The sequence below is a fragment of the Pelobates fuscus genome, chromosome 6, assembly GCF_036172605.1.
Source record: "Pelobates fuscus isolate aPelFus1 chromosome 6, aPelFus1.pri, whole genome shotgun sequence".
In the NCBI taxonomy this organism is placed as follows: domain Eukaryota; kingdom Metazoa; phylum Chordata; class Amphibia; order Anura; family Pelobatidae; genus Pelobates; species Pelobates fuscus.
Window position 1 is genome coordinate 97,080,264 of NC_086322.1, and position 13,475 is coordinate 97,093,738.

At 40.1% G+C, this 13,475-nt stretch overlaps 1 protein-coding gene across 4 annotated transcripts in view; it reads right to left on the reverse strand.

Moving 5' to 3' along the window:
• Positions 1–13,475, reverse strand: part of MTUS1 (microtubule associated scaffold protein 1) — a 231,479-nt gene that overhangs the window by 134,087 nt on the left and 83,917 nt on the right. For all 4 annotated transcript variants that reach the window (XM_063458077.1, XM_063458076.1, XM_063458075.1 and 1 more), the window contains exon 3: positions 1,456–1,645. In XM_063458077.1, coding sequence (XP_063314147.1) covers positions 1,456–1,645 — 190 coding nt within the window. The remainder of the gene's footprint in view (positions 1–1,455; positions 1,646–13,475) is intronic.

Sequence of the window (13,475 nt, forward strand, 5' to 3'; positions counted from 1 at the left end):
ATTAAACACTAAATGTGATTTCTAAATAGTTTATGGTGTAAGGAGGTACCAGACCATATCACAGTGTCTCAGTGCCCCACATTTTCCAGTGTTGCCTAGTGTCTGTGTCCCCATGTGACATTTTTCACATTTCTCCCACAGCGGGAGGCGGAAGGGCGCATAGTGGGTGGGAGAGCTATCTTTACCTTGCAGGCGCAATGCCTACAAAAGTGATACCACGTCTGGTACCAATGCACGGACGACAGACACAAAATAGGAGTAGAATGGACATTAGGAGGCCCGGAACAGAGTTCTGAGCTGCCTAAGTCAGGTGTGTCAGCGGTGTAACTAGCCCCTGGTACACAAGAGCATATAACTCCGTATGTGCAGTGTTTCAAGCTACAACACTGCACTGCACATATATACTTCCACCATGACCACTTGAAATCACTGAAGTGGTTACAGTGGTTGGAGTAAGCCTATAGAATATCATAAGCTCTATCAGCCACACTTTGTATTGCAGACGTTTTAAGGTGTGCACCCAGCATTACCACACATAATGCGAGAAAATCACATTGAAAATCAAATAGAGTCATTTCTGTGCAAATTAATTTAAGAATTCATGTATGTACAGAAAGACTACTACCATACACATTGTATGCGGTTTCTCCTCCCCCCCCCCCCCCCCCCCCCAAATAAAAAACTTCAACTTTTTATTTAAATATATATCTCCACACACACACACATTTGTACCTGTACCTATCTTTTCGGAGTTGTCCATTCTGTCCCCAGTCCTATCCTACTCCTGGCCAGTCCTCTCCCACTCGCTCAAGGATATCTCTGTGTTCAGTCTGAGGGGGCTCAGATTAGGCTGCCTCAGACCATTTACTTAGATCCCAGAATCCTCTGTTCCAGACAGAACACAGCAGACTCCGGGCAGGAAGTGGCAGTGGACATTTAACAGGCAAGGCATTTGCCTATAGGTAGGAGTCTATTCTACCTAATGGGAAATTTGCATACACATCTATTCATTTATTTGGACATTTTAGGGACTGTAGATATTAGGCATAAATAGAGAAAGACAAGTGGGTAAGTGAGACAGATTAGCTAGATAAACAAAGTAGGTTTTTGTTTAAGAAATGGATGATTGCCAACTTAATGACGAATCCAATAGGAAAATATTCCACTTTCTACATTATAAATCACTGTTTATTAGTTCATTCAGACGCATAACTACGTAAACATACCAAAACAGCACATGTTTATTCATACATCTCCATGTATGTACATGCACAGTTCACATTAGTATACATGTTTTCATATAGTTTATTATATTTCATAAGCTCAGTATAACAATGGTTTTACATTTTCCTTCAAGTAAATTTACAACAGTGTTCAGAGAAAGTGTGAATATTTTTAGCATACAATTCCACAAAGTGCTATATATCTAAAATAATGACATAACTAGTTACTTACCTATTACGGTTTGTGGGGCGACCTTGGGAGGAGACGATACCCTGACAGTCACTGCATTCCTGGTTGTGCTTCCTCGCCGCTGGTCATTCGGCAGAGCTCTTCCTCTGGCAGGACAGGCTGACTGTGTGGCTGAATTCCTCAGACAAGAGACCAGATTCTTGTTTAGATTCTTCGCTGAATTTGCCAAAGGCTGAAAAATACCGTCAAATTGCTACAGTTAATAGTCAAGAAAAGCCATACATCCTCAAAGCCGGTAAAAAACAAAGCAAGTTTCCATTATTAATCTGTGCGCCTTTAACCAATAATTGCACAGATATCGGGTAATGCTTTAAAAATAAATTAAACATGCACAAATAAAAGTAAAAAACTACAATAAAAATGTACAGATGGCAAAGTATACGTATATCCGTTTAAAAAAATAAAATAAAAAAATACCACTTGATTTAGCAGTATTCACCAAATCAAAACGAGCCATAGCAAATCTAAGCACGCCTAGAAGAAATATGATCTCAAAAACTTTATAACAAGTTGATAATTTGTTTGAAGGGAACATTAAAGCGGCACTGCCCCTCCCCACCACCCCAAACTGAAAAAGGAGTATTTCATAAAGATAGAACATTTATGAAATACACATTGGGCTGCATGTTATTAGCTGTCTATAGAGGATCCCCCAAACCTTAATGCTGTACTCTAGTGCAAGCTTGAGAATTAGGCAGTGACGTTGGCTCCTGGTGCTGAATCGCCAGGAGCTGAAAAGGACTCGCCGGACTAATATGGTGGCGCCCACAAGGGGCAGGTTCAGGTAAGTAGAATTCAACTTTCCCTGCCCCCACCTCCCAGCCACCGGACCACTAGCGGAGATGTCTGACTTTGAGGTCTTTGCAAATGATCCCATTCCAATTTTTAAATGAAGGAGGAGGGAAAAATGTAAGAAAGCATACCTAAAGACACAGTATTCAACTGAAGAAAAAGTTCCAGATTAGTGTGTATGACTATTGATAAAACAGTCACTATAGCTATATTGTAATTCTACTCCTGTGTACAACAAACAAGTGTAGAATACAGTAGGCATTTATAGAACTTGTTAGGCCTTATCTTCTAAGTTTGTGTAAATCGTCCCAGGGTTACGGTGTCAATCTGTCTTTACACGTAAAACTACAGATGCAGTTTCAAGGCATATAGAACTTTAAATGTGAACACCCTGATGATTAAAGATACTTTCTAAATAACAAATTATCCAAGTGCAGAAGTAAAAGACTCTTGCTGCAATAAATCACAACAAATACTTGTGACACTGCCAATTTTCAGCAGAGAAAAAAATAAAAATAAAATCACACACCTACACATTACATCGAGATTGCGTAACAGATCACCACACAGCTTACCATTATAACACTAAAAGAAAACAAACCTCAAAACCCTTCGAAGGCTTATTACGGAGCACATCAATGTATTCTTTGGAATAAAACTGAAAAAAAATTCCATGAACAGTTTACTTACATCTTCTGAAAATACAATACTTATTGCCGGGTAGTTTCAATGATGGGACCGGTAAAAAGAAAAAATATGAAATGTAGCAGTATATTATACACCTAAAATATGAAACCTATGTCTTTTTTTTTTTTTTCTTTTAAAAGCATTTTATACTTAAAACATGAGAGGCCCTGGGTATCCTTTCCTTTTTTGTCACTCTCCCTTTAGGACCTTCACTTTGGATTATCCCCCATCCTTAATGAGAATGACTGTGGGTGTTTTTTGGAGCTAATCAACCAGCTCCCTACTATCATCTTTTGGGGCTCCTGGATCAGCTCCTACCTTCTTATTATTATCAGTCAGGAACACAAACCTGTATTCCTGACCCAATAGTGTTAAAACACCAAAAAAAATAAAAAATCTAGGCTCCCTTTCCCATCTGAAAGCATTGGATTGGCAAAGACGGACAAGGGGGGCAGAGCCAGCACAAGCCAAACACAGCCCTGGCCAATCAGCATCTCTTCATAGAAATGCATTGAATCAATGCACCTCAGAGGAAAGTTCAGTGTCTCCATGCACAGGGTGGAGAGCAAGGAAGTTAAGGGGAGAGCAAGGGGAGAGCAAGCCACATAAATGGTTGTTTTAACACTATGTCAGGAATACATGTTTGTGTTCCTGACCCTACAGTGTTCCTTTAATATAAAATGTAAAAGAAAAACAAAGCATCATATGAAGAAAGGGTATGGATAATTTTCAATCTTTTATTCAGGTTTAATTTCCAGAGAATGGACTGTTCCCCCTTTATATTTTTCTTTTTTTTTTTTTTTTAAAGGTATCCACGAACCGCAAGCTAGACAGACTTCATTGTGTTTGTCAAAAATAGATTCAGATGCAGTGAGTCAGTTAAGTCATACAGCAAAACAATAATTGAATAATGGAGACTGCTCATCACACCTTTTACAGCTGAAACACTAATACACAACAGATCAACGTACTATTAAAGGAAACACTGGGACAGATTTCAATAACTCTTTCACAACATCTGACTCCATTCGCTCCAAGTTTGGAAACATCAAGCAAATCTCACACAACCGCATTTGCAAAGTTTTCTGGGGAACTAAATTTAATCACCTTTCTTCACCTTCAAACATACTTTGACTTCTGAGAACACATACAATGTGACAAGCCCTTAAACTATTAAAGTATGTTTGGATCCCACAAACCATATAAAACGTTATGGGGTCTTTCCATACGTCTACAAGGTGCAGAGTTACAGAGTTCAATGGACAAAATGCTGCAGTAACGGGAAAAAAAAAAATCTTTCATGACATACTTTTATACAATATTTCTCTAATATTTTTCAAGGGTTCATGTTTTAGAGTAAGTGGTTACATAAGGATTTGTTTTGTAGAATCATGCAGCAGTTCCAAAGTATTAAAATAACTGGTACCTTCTCCTTTCCACATCATTTAAATCCAGTAAAGTTTGTACACCTTCAACTTATAAGAGGGATATGGAGATTTGTATATCTAGTGAAACCTGCTTTCAAAGGACACTAGAATGATTGATTCGACTTACCGCTAATAATACCTGGCATATTGCCATCTTTGCTTAGTATTCGGTTTATCAGAATCTTTAAAATAAAGAGAGAAAAAAAAAAAAAAAAAAAAGGAAAAGCACACAACATAAGAGTATGATTAAATTATTCTGTCATGACCGTAATTTACTAACATACCAGTGGAGCTTGGGGGCAGCACCCCACCAGTTTTTACGGGGGGGAATTGTTATTTGAAGTAGTTTAGAAACACAAAATCTTTTTCTGGAGGGGAGGGTGGTAAGCTGAAAAAAATAGTGTCTCTTTAAATGCTGTAACAGGCTTCAGTGGCGCAATTCCCCTCCCCCTCACTGGTAGCCATTTGGAGAAATTTACTTGAGAGCATCTAGGCATGTCTAACAAAATTGGTCTGGTTTAAAACCGACCTCTTGGCTGAGATTGTCAATTGCGATGATCTCAGACAAGGAGGCAGGCCAGTGTGGAGCCAAACACCGCCCTGGCCAATCAGCATCTCCTCATAGAGATGCATTGAAACATACCATAGTGCTTTTTTTCACCAGAAAAAATACTAAATTATTATTCTTACGAATTAAGAGTTAATCCTTTGGGCATGTACTATATCAACATAAATGAACTGTATATTAAGACTTATTAAGAGAATCCTTCAGTTTACGGAAGTTCAGGTATGTTAATTTACTCCAAAAAATTATTTTTTTTAAAAGGTAAAAAGGCATATCTAAAGGTTTTTGGTACCAATTTAAAACTTAAATGCAAAAAATTAGTGAGTGGGGGTTAAAGTGTCAGCATCACTGATAAAACTTCCACAAAGTGCCACTGGAAATGTTGGCAACAATGTATGGGAATATGCCTTTATGGTTCCCCATGGCTTGACACCTCATTATCTTTTTGGCTATAGTACATCTCAAAAGCAACTTAAAAAGGATTCACCCACATCTGCAGTAAATAACCTTCGCACTTCAGGTATTTACAAGCTAAATTTACCATAATGCTTTGCAGCTGCACTAAAACGAACGTGAAGTATTAGCACTTGCAGCTGTATAATGTTCATCAGAAAAACAAAAGGAAAAAAAAATTAAATAAAGTTAGAGATTTTATTTATGCACACACACACGGACATTTCAAAATTAGAACGGTGTGAAATTTGGTAATCCCGCTTTTCACGTCAGTCGTCAATCACTGACAGCCAACGTCATCGGTAATAGCCATCCATTTAAATTTAGCAAATATGGGAGTGAAGATCCCTCTGATGTTCGACATCTCTGACATATTCGAAAGGTTAACATTCTACAATCTTGAACAAGCACAAAATGGATTATGGAGGGGTCAGATTTCCTGTCATATTTTAAAGAACAACAAAGTTGACAAGAGAATTAAAAAAAATAACAGTTATAATAATAATTTGAAATGCATTATATGCTTGCCCCTTAAATCTGGGACCAGTGAATAGCTTGTTTGGAAGTCCTCAGAGGTAATATCTACCGTAATTTGACAGACTTTAATTGGATCCATGGAATCTTAATCCATGCACTTTGCAGTTATACAGAATAACCTAATTAGTGATCGTTCAACATAATTCTTAATAGTATAAAAAGACCTCTTCTGATCATCAGAAAGAAAGCACAGTACGCGATCAGGTTCATTAAAGTCACTTCTAAAGCACTTCTAATAGGGACACTAAGTACTATAGTCCCTTAATTTTAAAGTAGTTAAAGTGTCGGGAATACCCCGCCACGGTCCCTTCATTCCATGTTAAGCAGTTTTGAATGTTTTTACATTGAATGCGGATACCCAGCAGGCCTGGAATAGACACTGTGCAACCTGGGCAAATGCCCAGTGGGTTGCAATTGCCATAGGTCAACCATGTAGGGCCGGAACAGTGAAAATCAGTCCCTTCCTCACCGACTCATTGCATCCATGGCAAGAAGCAGCAGAAAGCATTTGATTGCCAGATGCAGGCAATGTACTTTGCACGTCAGAGGGAGAAACATGGTGTACCATTCAGACAGTGAAGTTAGTGCACTGGACCAACAGGATGTGTCTGCATCTCTTCAACCAGAGGTACTAGCAATACAGGAGGCCGCCTAAATCTCTCTAAAGAATGTACCTATAACGGAGAAAAGGCTACACGGTATGCTGCAGGAGCTGACTAACTATACAGGCAGACTTACCCCAATTTACCAAAAGACAGAAAAGAAATGGCAGAGCTGGGGGGCCGCACAAGCCACCTAGAAAACAAAATCGGAAATGGCGAGGTGCACAATGAGGTGGTGGAACAGTTGCAGAGGAGAAACATGATACTCTGAAACACAAGCTAGCAGACCTTGAAGATAGATCCAGGAGGAACAACATTTGATTCAGGGGTATAGCAGACTCCATCACAGCAGATGCACTGCCCGAGTACATCAAGGCCTTGTGCGCAAGCTTGGCCCTGCAAGTGTTAGAAGCTGCCTGGGAGCTGGACAGAGTCCATCGCTTGCAGAGACCCCAGAGGTTCACTGCGGACACTCCCCGCGACGTGATCGCCAGGTTTCATTACTACCGTTCCAAGGATCTTGAATTGACGGTGGCCAGGAAACTAACTGCTCTTCCGGATCCCTGCCAAGGCATAAATATATATGCAGACCTTTCAGCGCCATGATGGCTAGATGAACAGACTTCATAAATGTCACCAAAACCCTTCGGAATCATAAGATCCTGTAAAGGTGGGGATATCCCACAAAGTTATTGGTTTGGCGCAGAGGACGATTGGTAGTGATCATGGAACCAGAGGTAGGCCTGGCGAAACTGAAGGAATGGGAACCCAAGTAACAAGTCTCAACAAGAAAGATGCAACTAGAATGACAATCAGCAAACTCTCCCTCACGATTCTCACCAAAGCATGTCGGATGAGCTTGCCAGGTGGCTGCGGGGATCACCGCCTGGGTTCACTTAAGTATTTTTTTCTTCAATAATTCATATTGTTGTTGTACAATGTTTACTCTTACCCTCATAGTAAACAGACAGGCTTGAACAAAAGTAATATACAAGGAAAAAAAAAAAAATAATTGTATATATGTACATATGTTTACAACGATACATGGAGGATGGAAATTTAGAGCATACTAGTTGAGTTAAAACATTTAATTATGTTCCTTGGATGAACTTCACCCCGGTATACTATAACTGATGTCATGCACTTTGAGTAAAGCGTGACGGTGACCTTGCAGTAGTATGCAATACATTTGGGCTCAAAGAGTACCTCCCATGCTAGACTGAAGTTGCCGAAGGTGTTCGTTATAATCATAACTATATGTGCAAGGTAGCATGAGCCGCCAGTTGAAATGCTGCAAGTAATGCTCAGCAGGTCTAATTCTAAGAAACGCAATTTAGTTTAATTGTGAAACGCAATTTAGTTTAATTGTTAAACCGCTAGTAATGTAAGTGATGTTAACTTTGTTTTTTTCACACTCCTGGACAAGATAACACAGAATCAACCAAAATAAACTTAATAGGTTGAAGATTACTCTAAATTGGCCCAACCGGAGGCCCGTTCACTAACCCCTTTGGCTGACAATATAGGGAAGGCTACGGAAATTTTCTAACTCAGCCACGTTCTTTGCCACCAACGCAAAGACTTTATGTATATACTTTTTTTTTATATCCCAGTTTCTTTACAATCTTCCCAAAACCCCAACAGTGTAGTACTTCACATTTGCTATCCGATGGAATTAAAGGGACACTCCAGGCACCCAGACCACTTCTGCCCATTGGAGTGGTCTGGGTGCCAACTCCCACTACTCTTAACCCTGCAAGTGTAATTATTGCAGTTTTTTTATAAACTGCAATAATTACCTTGCAGGGTTAACTCCACCTCTAGTGGCTGTCTACTAGACAGCCACTAGAGGGCACTTCCTGGATCATAGCACAGGAAACCTGTGCTAGAGCGTCGCTGGACGTCCTCACGCTGTGTGAGGACCTCCAGCGTCGCTCATTTCCCCAAAGGAAAGCATTAAAATGCTAGATGCATTGCCGCACATGCGCATTAGGTCTCCCCGGCCGGTGGGCCGGAATCAGTCTTGCCCACGGGCCGACGCAATGCAGAGGAGGAGCAAGCAGCGACGTGGGACATAGTCGCTGCCTCAGGTAAGTGACTGAAGGGGTTTTCACCCCTTCAGCAACCGGGGATTGAGGGGTGGAAGGGAGAGGGGACCTGCAGTGCCAGGAAAACAGATCGTTTTCCTGGCTCTGGATTTTCCCTTTAATCACATTCAACTGAAGCATAATGCTAAACATGTCAGGCGAAGGTTAGGAGACGCCTAACTATACGTTATTGAATTACACGAAAGGTCAATTAAGCATATACCACTAATTAGGGTGGAAAACAAAGTGCCATGGCAACCATTTCCTTAGAAAGGCTAATGGCGGTACATGTGTTTAAACCCTATGAACGTCAAGGGCCTTAATAGTCCACATAAATTTCCACATTAGTGATCAGGGAAATCAATAAGTCTGGGGCGGCGGTTGTTTGCCTTTAGGAGACCCACTTCTGGGAACGTAATCCAACTAAACTATCAACCAACAAATACCCCCCAGGCTTTTCATGCTTACTCCCCCTCACAAATCCAAAGCGGAGTCTATTTTAATCTGTTTTGTCTTCCTGGCACAAAGCCAGCATGTTCTGCTGAGACTAAGTAGGCGACAACACTAGACACTTCATCTATTTGATCAAATGGGCCAATCACAGCAAACAAAAGCGAAAAAGCGTTCAATCGCCTAAATTGGAACTATATGAACGCGACCTTGATAAAAATGGGAATCCCACATTCCTTCATTAAAAGCGTTGGGGCCATATATTCAATGCCCTCTGCAAAAAATGTAAACACAGGTTTCCTCTCCCAATCATTTACCATCATGAATGGCACCAGCAAGGGTTGCCCCCCCTCACCGATTATTTTTCTTTTATGTCTAGAACCGCTGGTTAGACACATTAAGTCTAACACTAAAATAGCAGGGCTGGAAACTCCGATAGGTACCCAAAAACTGGCACTATTTGCTGATGACATCATCCTGTTCATTACACAACCTGACTGATTTATCCCATGGTTCATGAATCTACTCAATAGGTATGGCAGGGTATCAGATTACAAAAATAACGCAAAAAATTAAACAAAAATAAAGCACAGGCACTTCCAACAGGTCTCCCAAGGAAGCAAATGCAAAAGATCCGTGAAAATTTCCATTTGGCTGGCGCAAAACATTGTTAAACTACCTAGGCTCTAAAGGAACACTATAGTCACCTAAATTACTTTAGCTAAATAAAGCAGTTTTAGTGTATAGATCATTCCCCTGCAATTTCACTGCTCAATTCACTGTCAAATCACTAATCACTGTTAAATCACTTTATTTCTGTTTATGCAGCCCTAGCCACACCTCCCCTGGCTAGGATTGACAGAGCCTGCATAAAAAAAAACTAGTTTCATTTTCAAACAAATGTAATTTACCTTAAATAATTGTATCTCAATCTCTAAATTGAACTTTAATCACATACAGGAGGCTCTTGCGGGGTCTAGCAAGCTATTAACATAGCAGGGGATAATAAAATCTTAATTAAACAGAACTTGCAATAAAGAAAGCCTAAATAGGACTCTCTTTACAGGAAGTGTTTATGGAAGGATGTGCAAGTCACATGCAGGGAGGTGTGACTAGGGTTCATAAACAAAGGGATTTAACTCCTAAATGGCAGAGGATTGATCAGTGAGGCTGCAGTGTATATTCTATACACCAAAACTGCTTCATTAAGCTAAAGTTGTTCAGGTGACTATAGTGTCCCTTTAAGCCCACTAAAACCACAAATTCACTGATACAGGAGAACCATGCCCCGCCCCAACTCATACACAAATTACACATGCAGTTAGAGGCTTGGAGGGACCCTGATGTATCGTGGCTAGGCAGGGTCTATACCATAAAGATTATGACATTGCCCCACATTATCTATCTATTCTGCACAATATCCATCACCCTCCCAAACAATATGTAAAAGAAATCTCAGTCTATCCTATGTGCCCATATATGGAAACGAACACCCCCCATAACCTCCTGAATGTCATGCAAAATGACATGGCTACAGTTCCACAAGGCATACCAGAGATTGCGACTTACTATAGGCCCTCAGTGATAGCACAGGAACTGGCAGTGCTGAAGGGACCAGAGGCCCCATTATGGATGGCGCGTGAAACCGCATGTATTCACCCAATGAGTGTGGAGGGTCTGTTGTGGTGGACCACTAATGCCACCAATCCCAAATCTTACGTTTTACCAAGCACACAGCTCCTAATCAGGGGGTGTATAAAATGGTCATGCCCTTTGCTGGGGTTTGACAATATCATGTGCTCAGCACCACTATCCGTCTTGATTTCAATTTCTCCAGAGTTGCCACTGGAAACGTGAATTAAAGGAGGTGCATCTACTATAGGTTCCATATGAGATTCTGTAAGCATAAAAACTTTTCCTATACTGCAACAAGATCTACACTTACCATCAAAGGAACTTTTCACATACCTTAGAATAAAGCATATTATCTTAAGTCAAACTATGGAGTGATGTTCCCACAGAACTGTCCCCCTTGGGACGATGTTGCACGGGAGCACAAAAACTCAATAAAACCCTCTTATGCTAGAATGCCCTTCAATCTGTAAATGAACACAGGAAACTGCCTTAAATGCCACAATGGGAACAACATTTTGGAATCTCCCGTACACTTCCTGAGTGGCTACAATATATGCAATTTACCAAGTCGTCATCAAGTAGCCTTTATTTGTGGAAGCATACTGTAAGATACGAATGCAATGGTATAATGTCCCTCAAAAGCTATCAAAATTCTATAGCACAACATCCCAGATGTGTTAGAGATGTGGCAAGGGGAGGGTACCTTACTCCACATATTCTGGGAATGCTCTTAATTACACACTTACTGGCTCTAAATTCAGAAGCTCATACGCAAGTTAACCACTCTAAGTCTCCCATTTTGGCCAGAGTGCCTCTTACTCAACATTATTCTTGGACTACAAACAAGTCACAAACGGATGGTGATTTTACACATACTTATGGCAGCGAAAATAACAGTAGCGTGCACTTGGAGGGGGACCAGTGCCCCCAATCTCAAGTTAATTATACAAAAAGTAGATTTAGCTTACCTTTCGGATCAGAGGGAGAGAGGATACCCACACAAAACTATGGAACAGTTGGTTACTAGCTAAAACATAAACCTAGGGATAATTTGAATCCAGCTCATGAGACAAATAGGATATTGAGATCAGTGGTTATGTATTATGTGTATGACACCCCCCCCTCCCCCCCGAAATCTTCTTGGTTGCAGTCCATGCCACAACGCAAATGTTATCCATCTACGTGTGCCTTCCGTTTCTCTCTTTATTCATTTTACTCAGCAGGTACCAACTCCCTGGCTTCCGTAAGATGAATATGTGATGGCCATGGGTCGAAAAACCTCTTGGATGGCAATAGGACGTTAAAATTCCCCAGCCTCCCTCAAATCCTACGTTAGATTAGGTTAAATTCTTCTTTTGCCACATGTGGGCTCTAATCAAAGTGTAGAAACATCTGAAAGATAATCCAGATAATGTGAAGTATCGGAGCTAAACTTTAAATATTATAACAATGGGATTTCAGCCCTGTTTTTGCTTCATCATCATGGGGTAACAAGCGTAGGTTCATGTGAGAAAAAAAAAAATATTTAAACAATTGTAGCACAAGGCTGCAACATTGTAAAATGTTAAAAAATATATATTTTTTTTTAAATAATGAAGGGGGTCTGCATACATTCTAATATTTATGTATTTCACACACAGTACATGCAGTTTAGAGTTTAGCCATTAGATGGCAGAATAAGGTTGACCCTCGAGGGATGCTGGCAGCATTTCAATACTGCAGCAGTGGGACTGTGGTGGAATGCAATGCGTGAGCAAGCAGGAATACAACCGACGTGTAGGCTTGGCTGGGAAAAACAATATGCCATAATTCGGAATGCACTAGGTTTGTACAATATATAATAATTCTGAGTTGCCTAGAAATCATAAACCAGGGCTGTCCAACCTGCGGCCCCCCAGATGTTGCTTAACTACAACTCCCATGATTCCCTGGCTATCTGTTTCGTTGAAATAATCATGGGAGTTGTAGTTTGGCAACATCTGGGGGGCCTGTCATACACTGTAAAAAGCTGCATAAAAGGTCACATGGCACAGAATTATTTGCATACCCATGTGATGAAAGGATCCTGGGTGCATAACACATTGCTGCTGGGCACATGACTTAATACTCACAAATCTATACACAAAACCCATGAGAATTCCCTGTCTAGCAGTGTTTTAATTCTGCCTCTGATATAACCTGACCCTTGGATTCTGTAACCTTTAGACCTATAATAAAATATGTAATCTTATCAACGTTGTGCCAACATACCAAACCATAACAGGAGGATATTATATATAGATTTATAAATAGAGGTACATATTCTATACACACATAAATTCCATATTCTCTTATGGAACATTTCACTTCCATTTTGCACCCATCAGTGGGAGTTAAAAAGGCAGAAAGGAGATTGATCAAACGGTCACAGATATTCTTTTTATTTTTATTAAGTGACTGACTTTCTCCATGTCTGTTGCCTCTTTTGTATCCCAACAGTCATTTTTTTTTTTTTTTTTTTTTTGAAGGTTTAACACTTTTTCCCTGACACTCTAAAGTGGTCAATCTCGAATGGATATTTCTGCAAAAAACAGCACACTTTAGATTCCAACACTTATTTTCCATTTTAAGAACAGTGTATTAAATACAGATTAGAAAGTAAACATAAGACACTTTAATAATTCTCTGGAGGTTTCTGCTCCAATGTAAAATATGTCTTGCCTATGTGATAACTGACCTGGATTATGTCATTTGATAAGACATTTAAAGGAACACTACAGTCACCAGA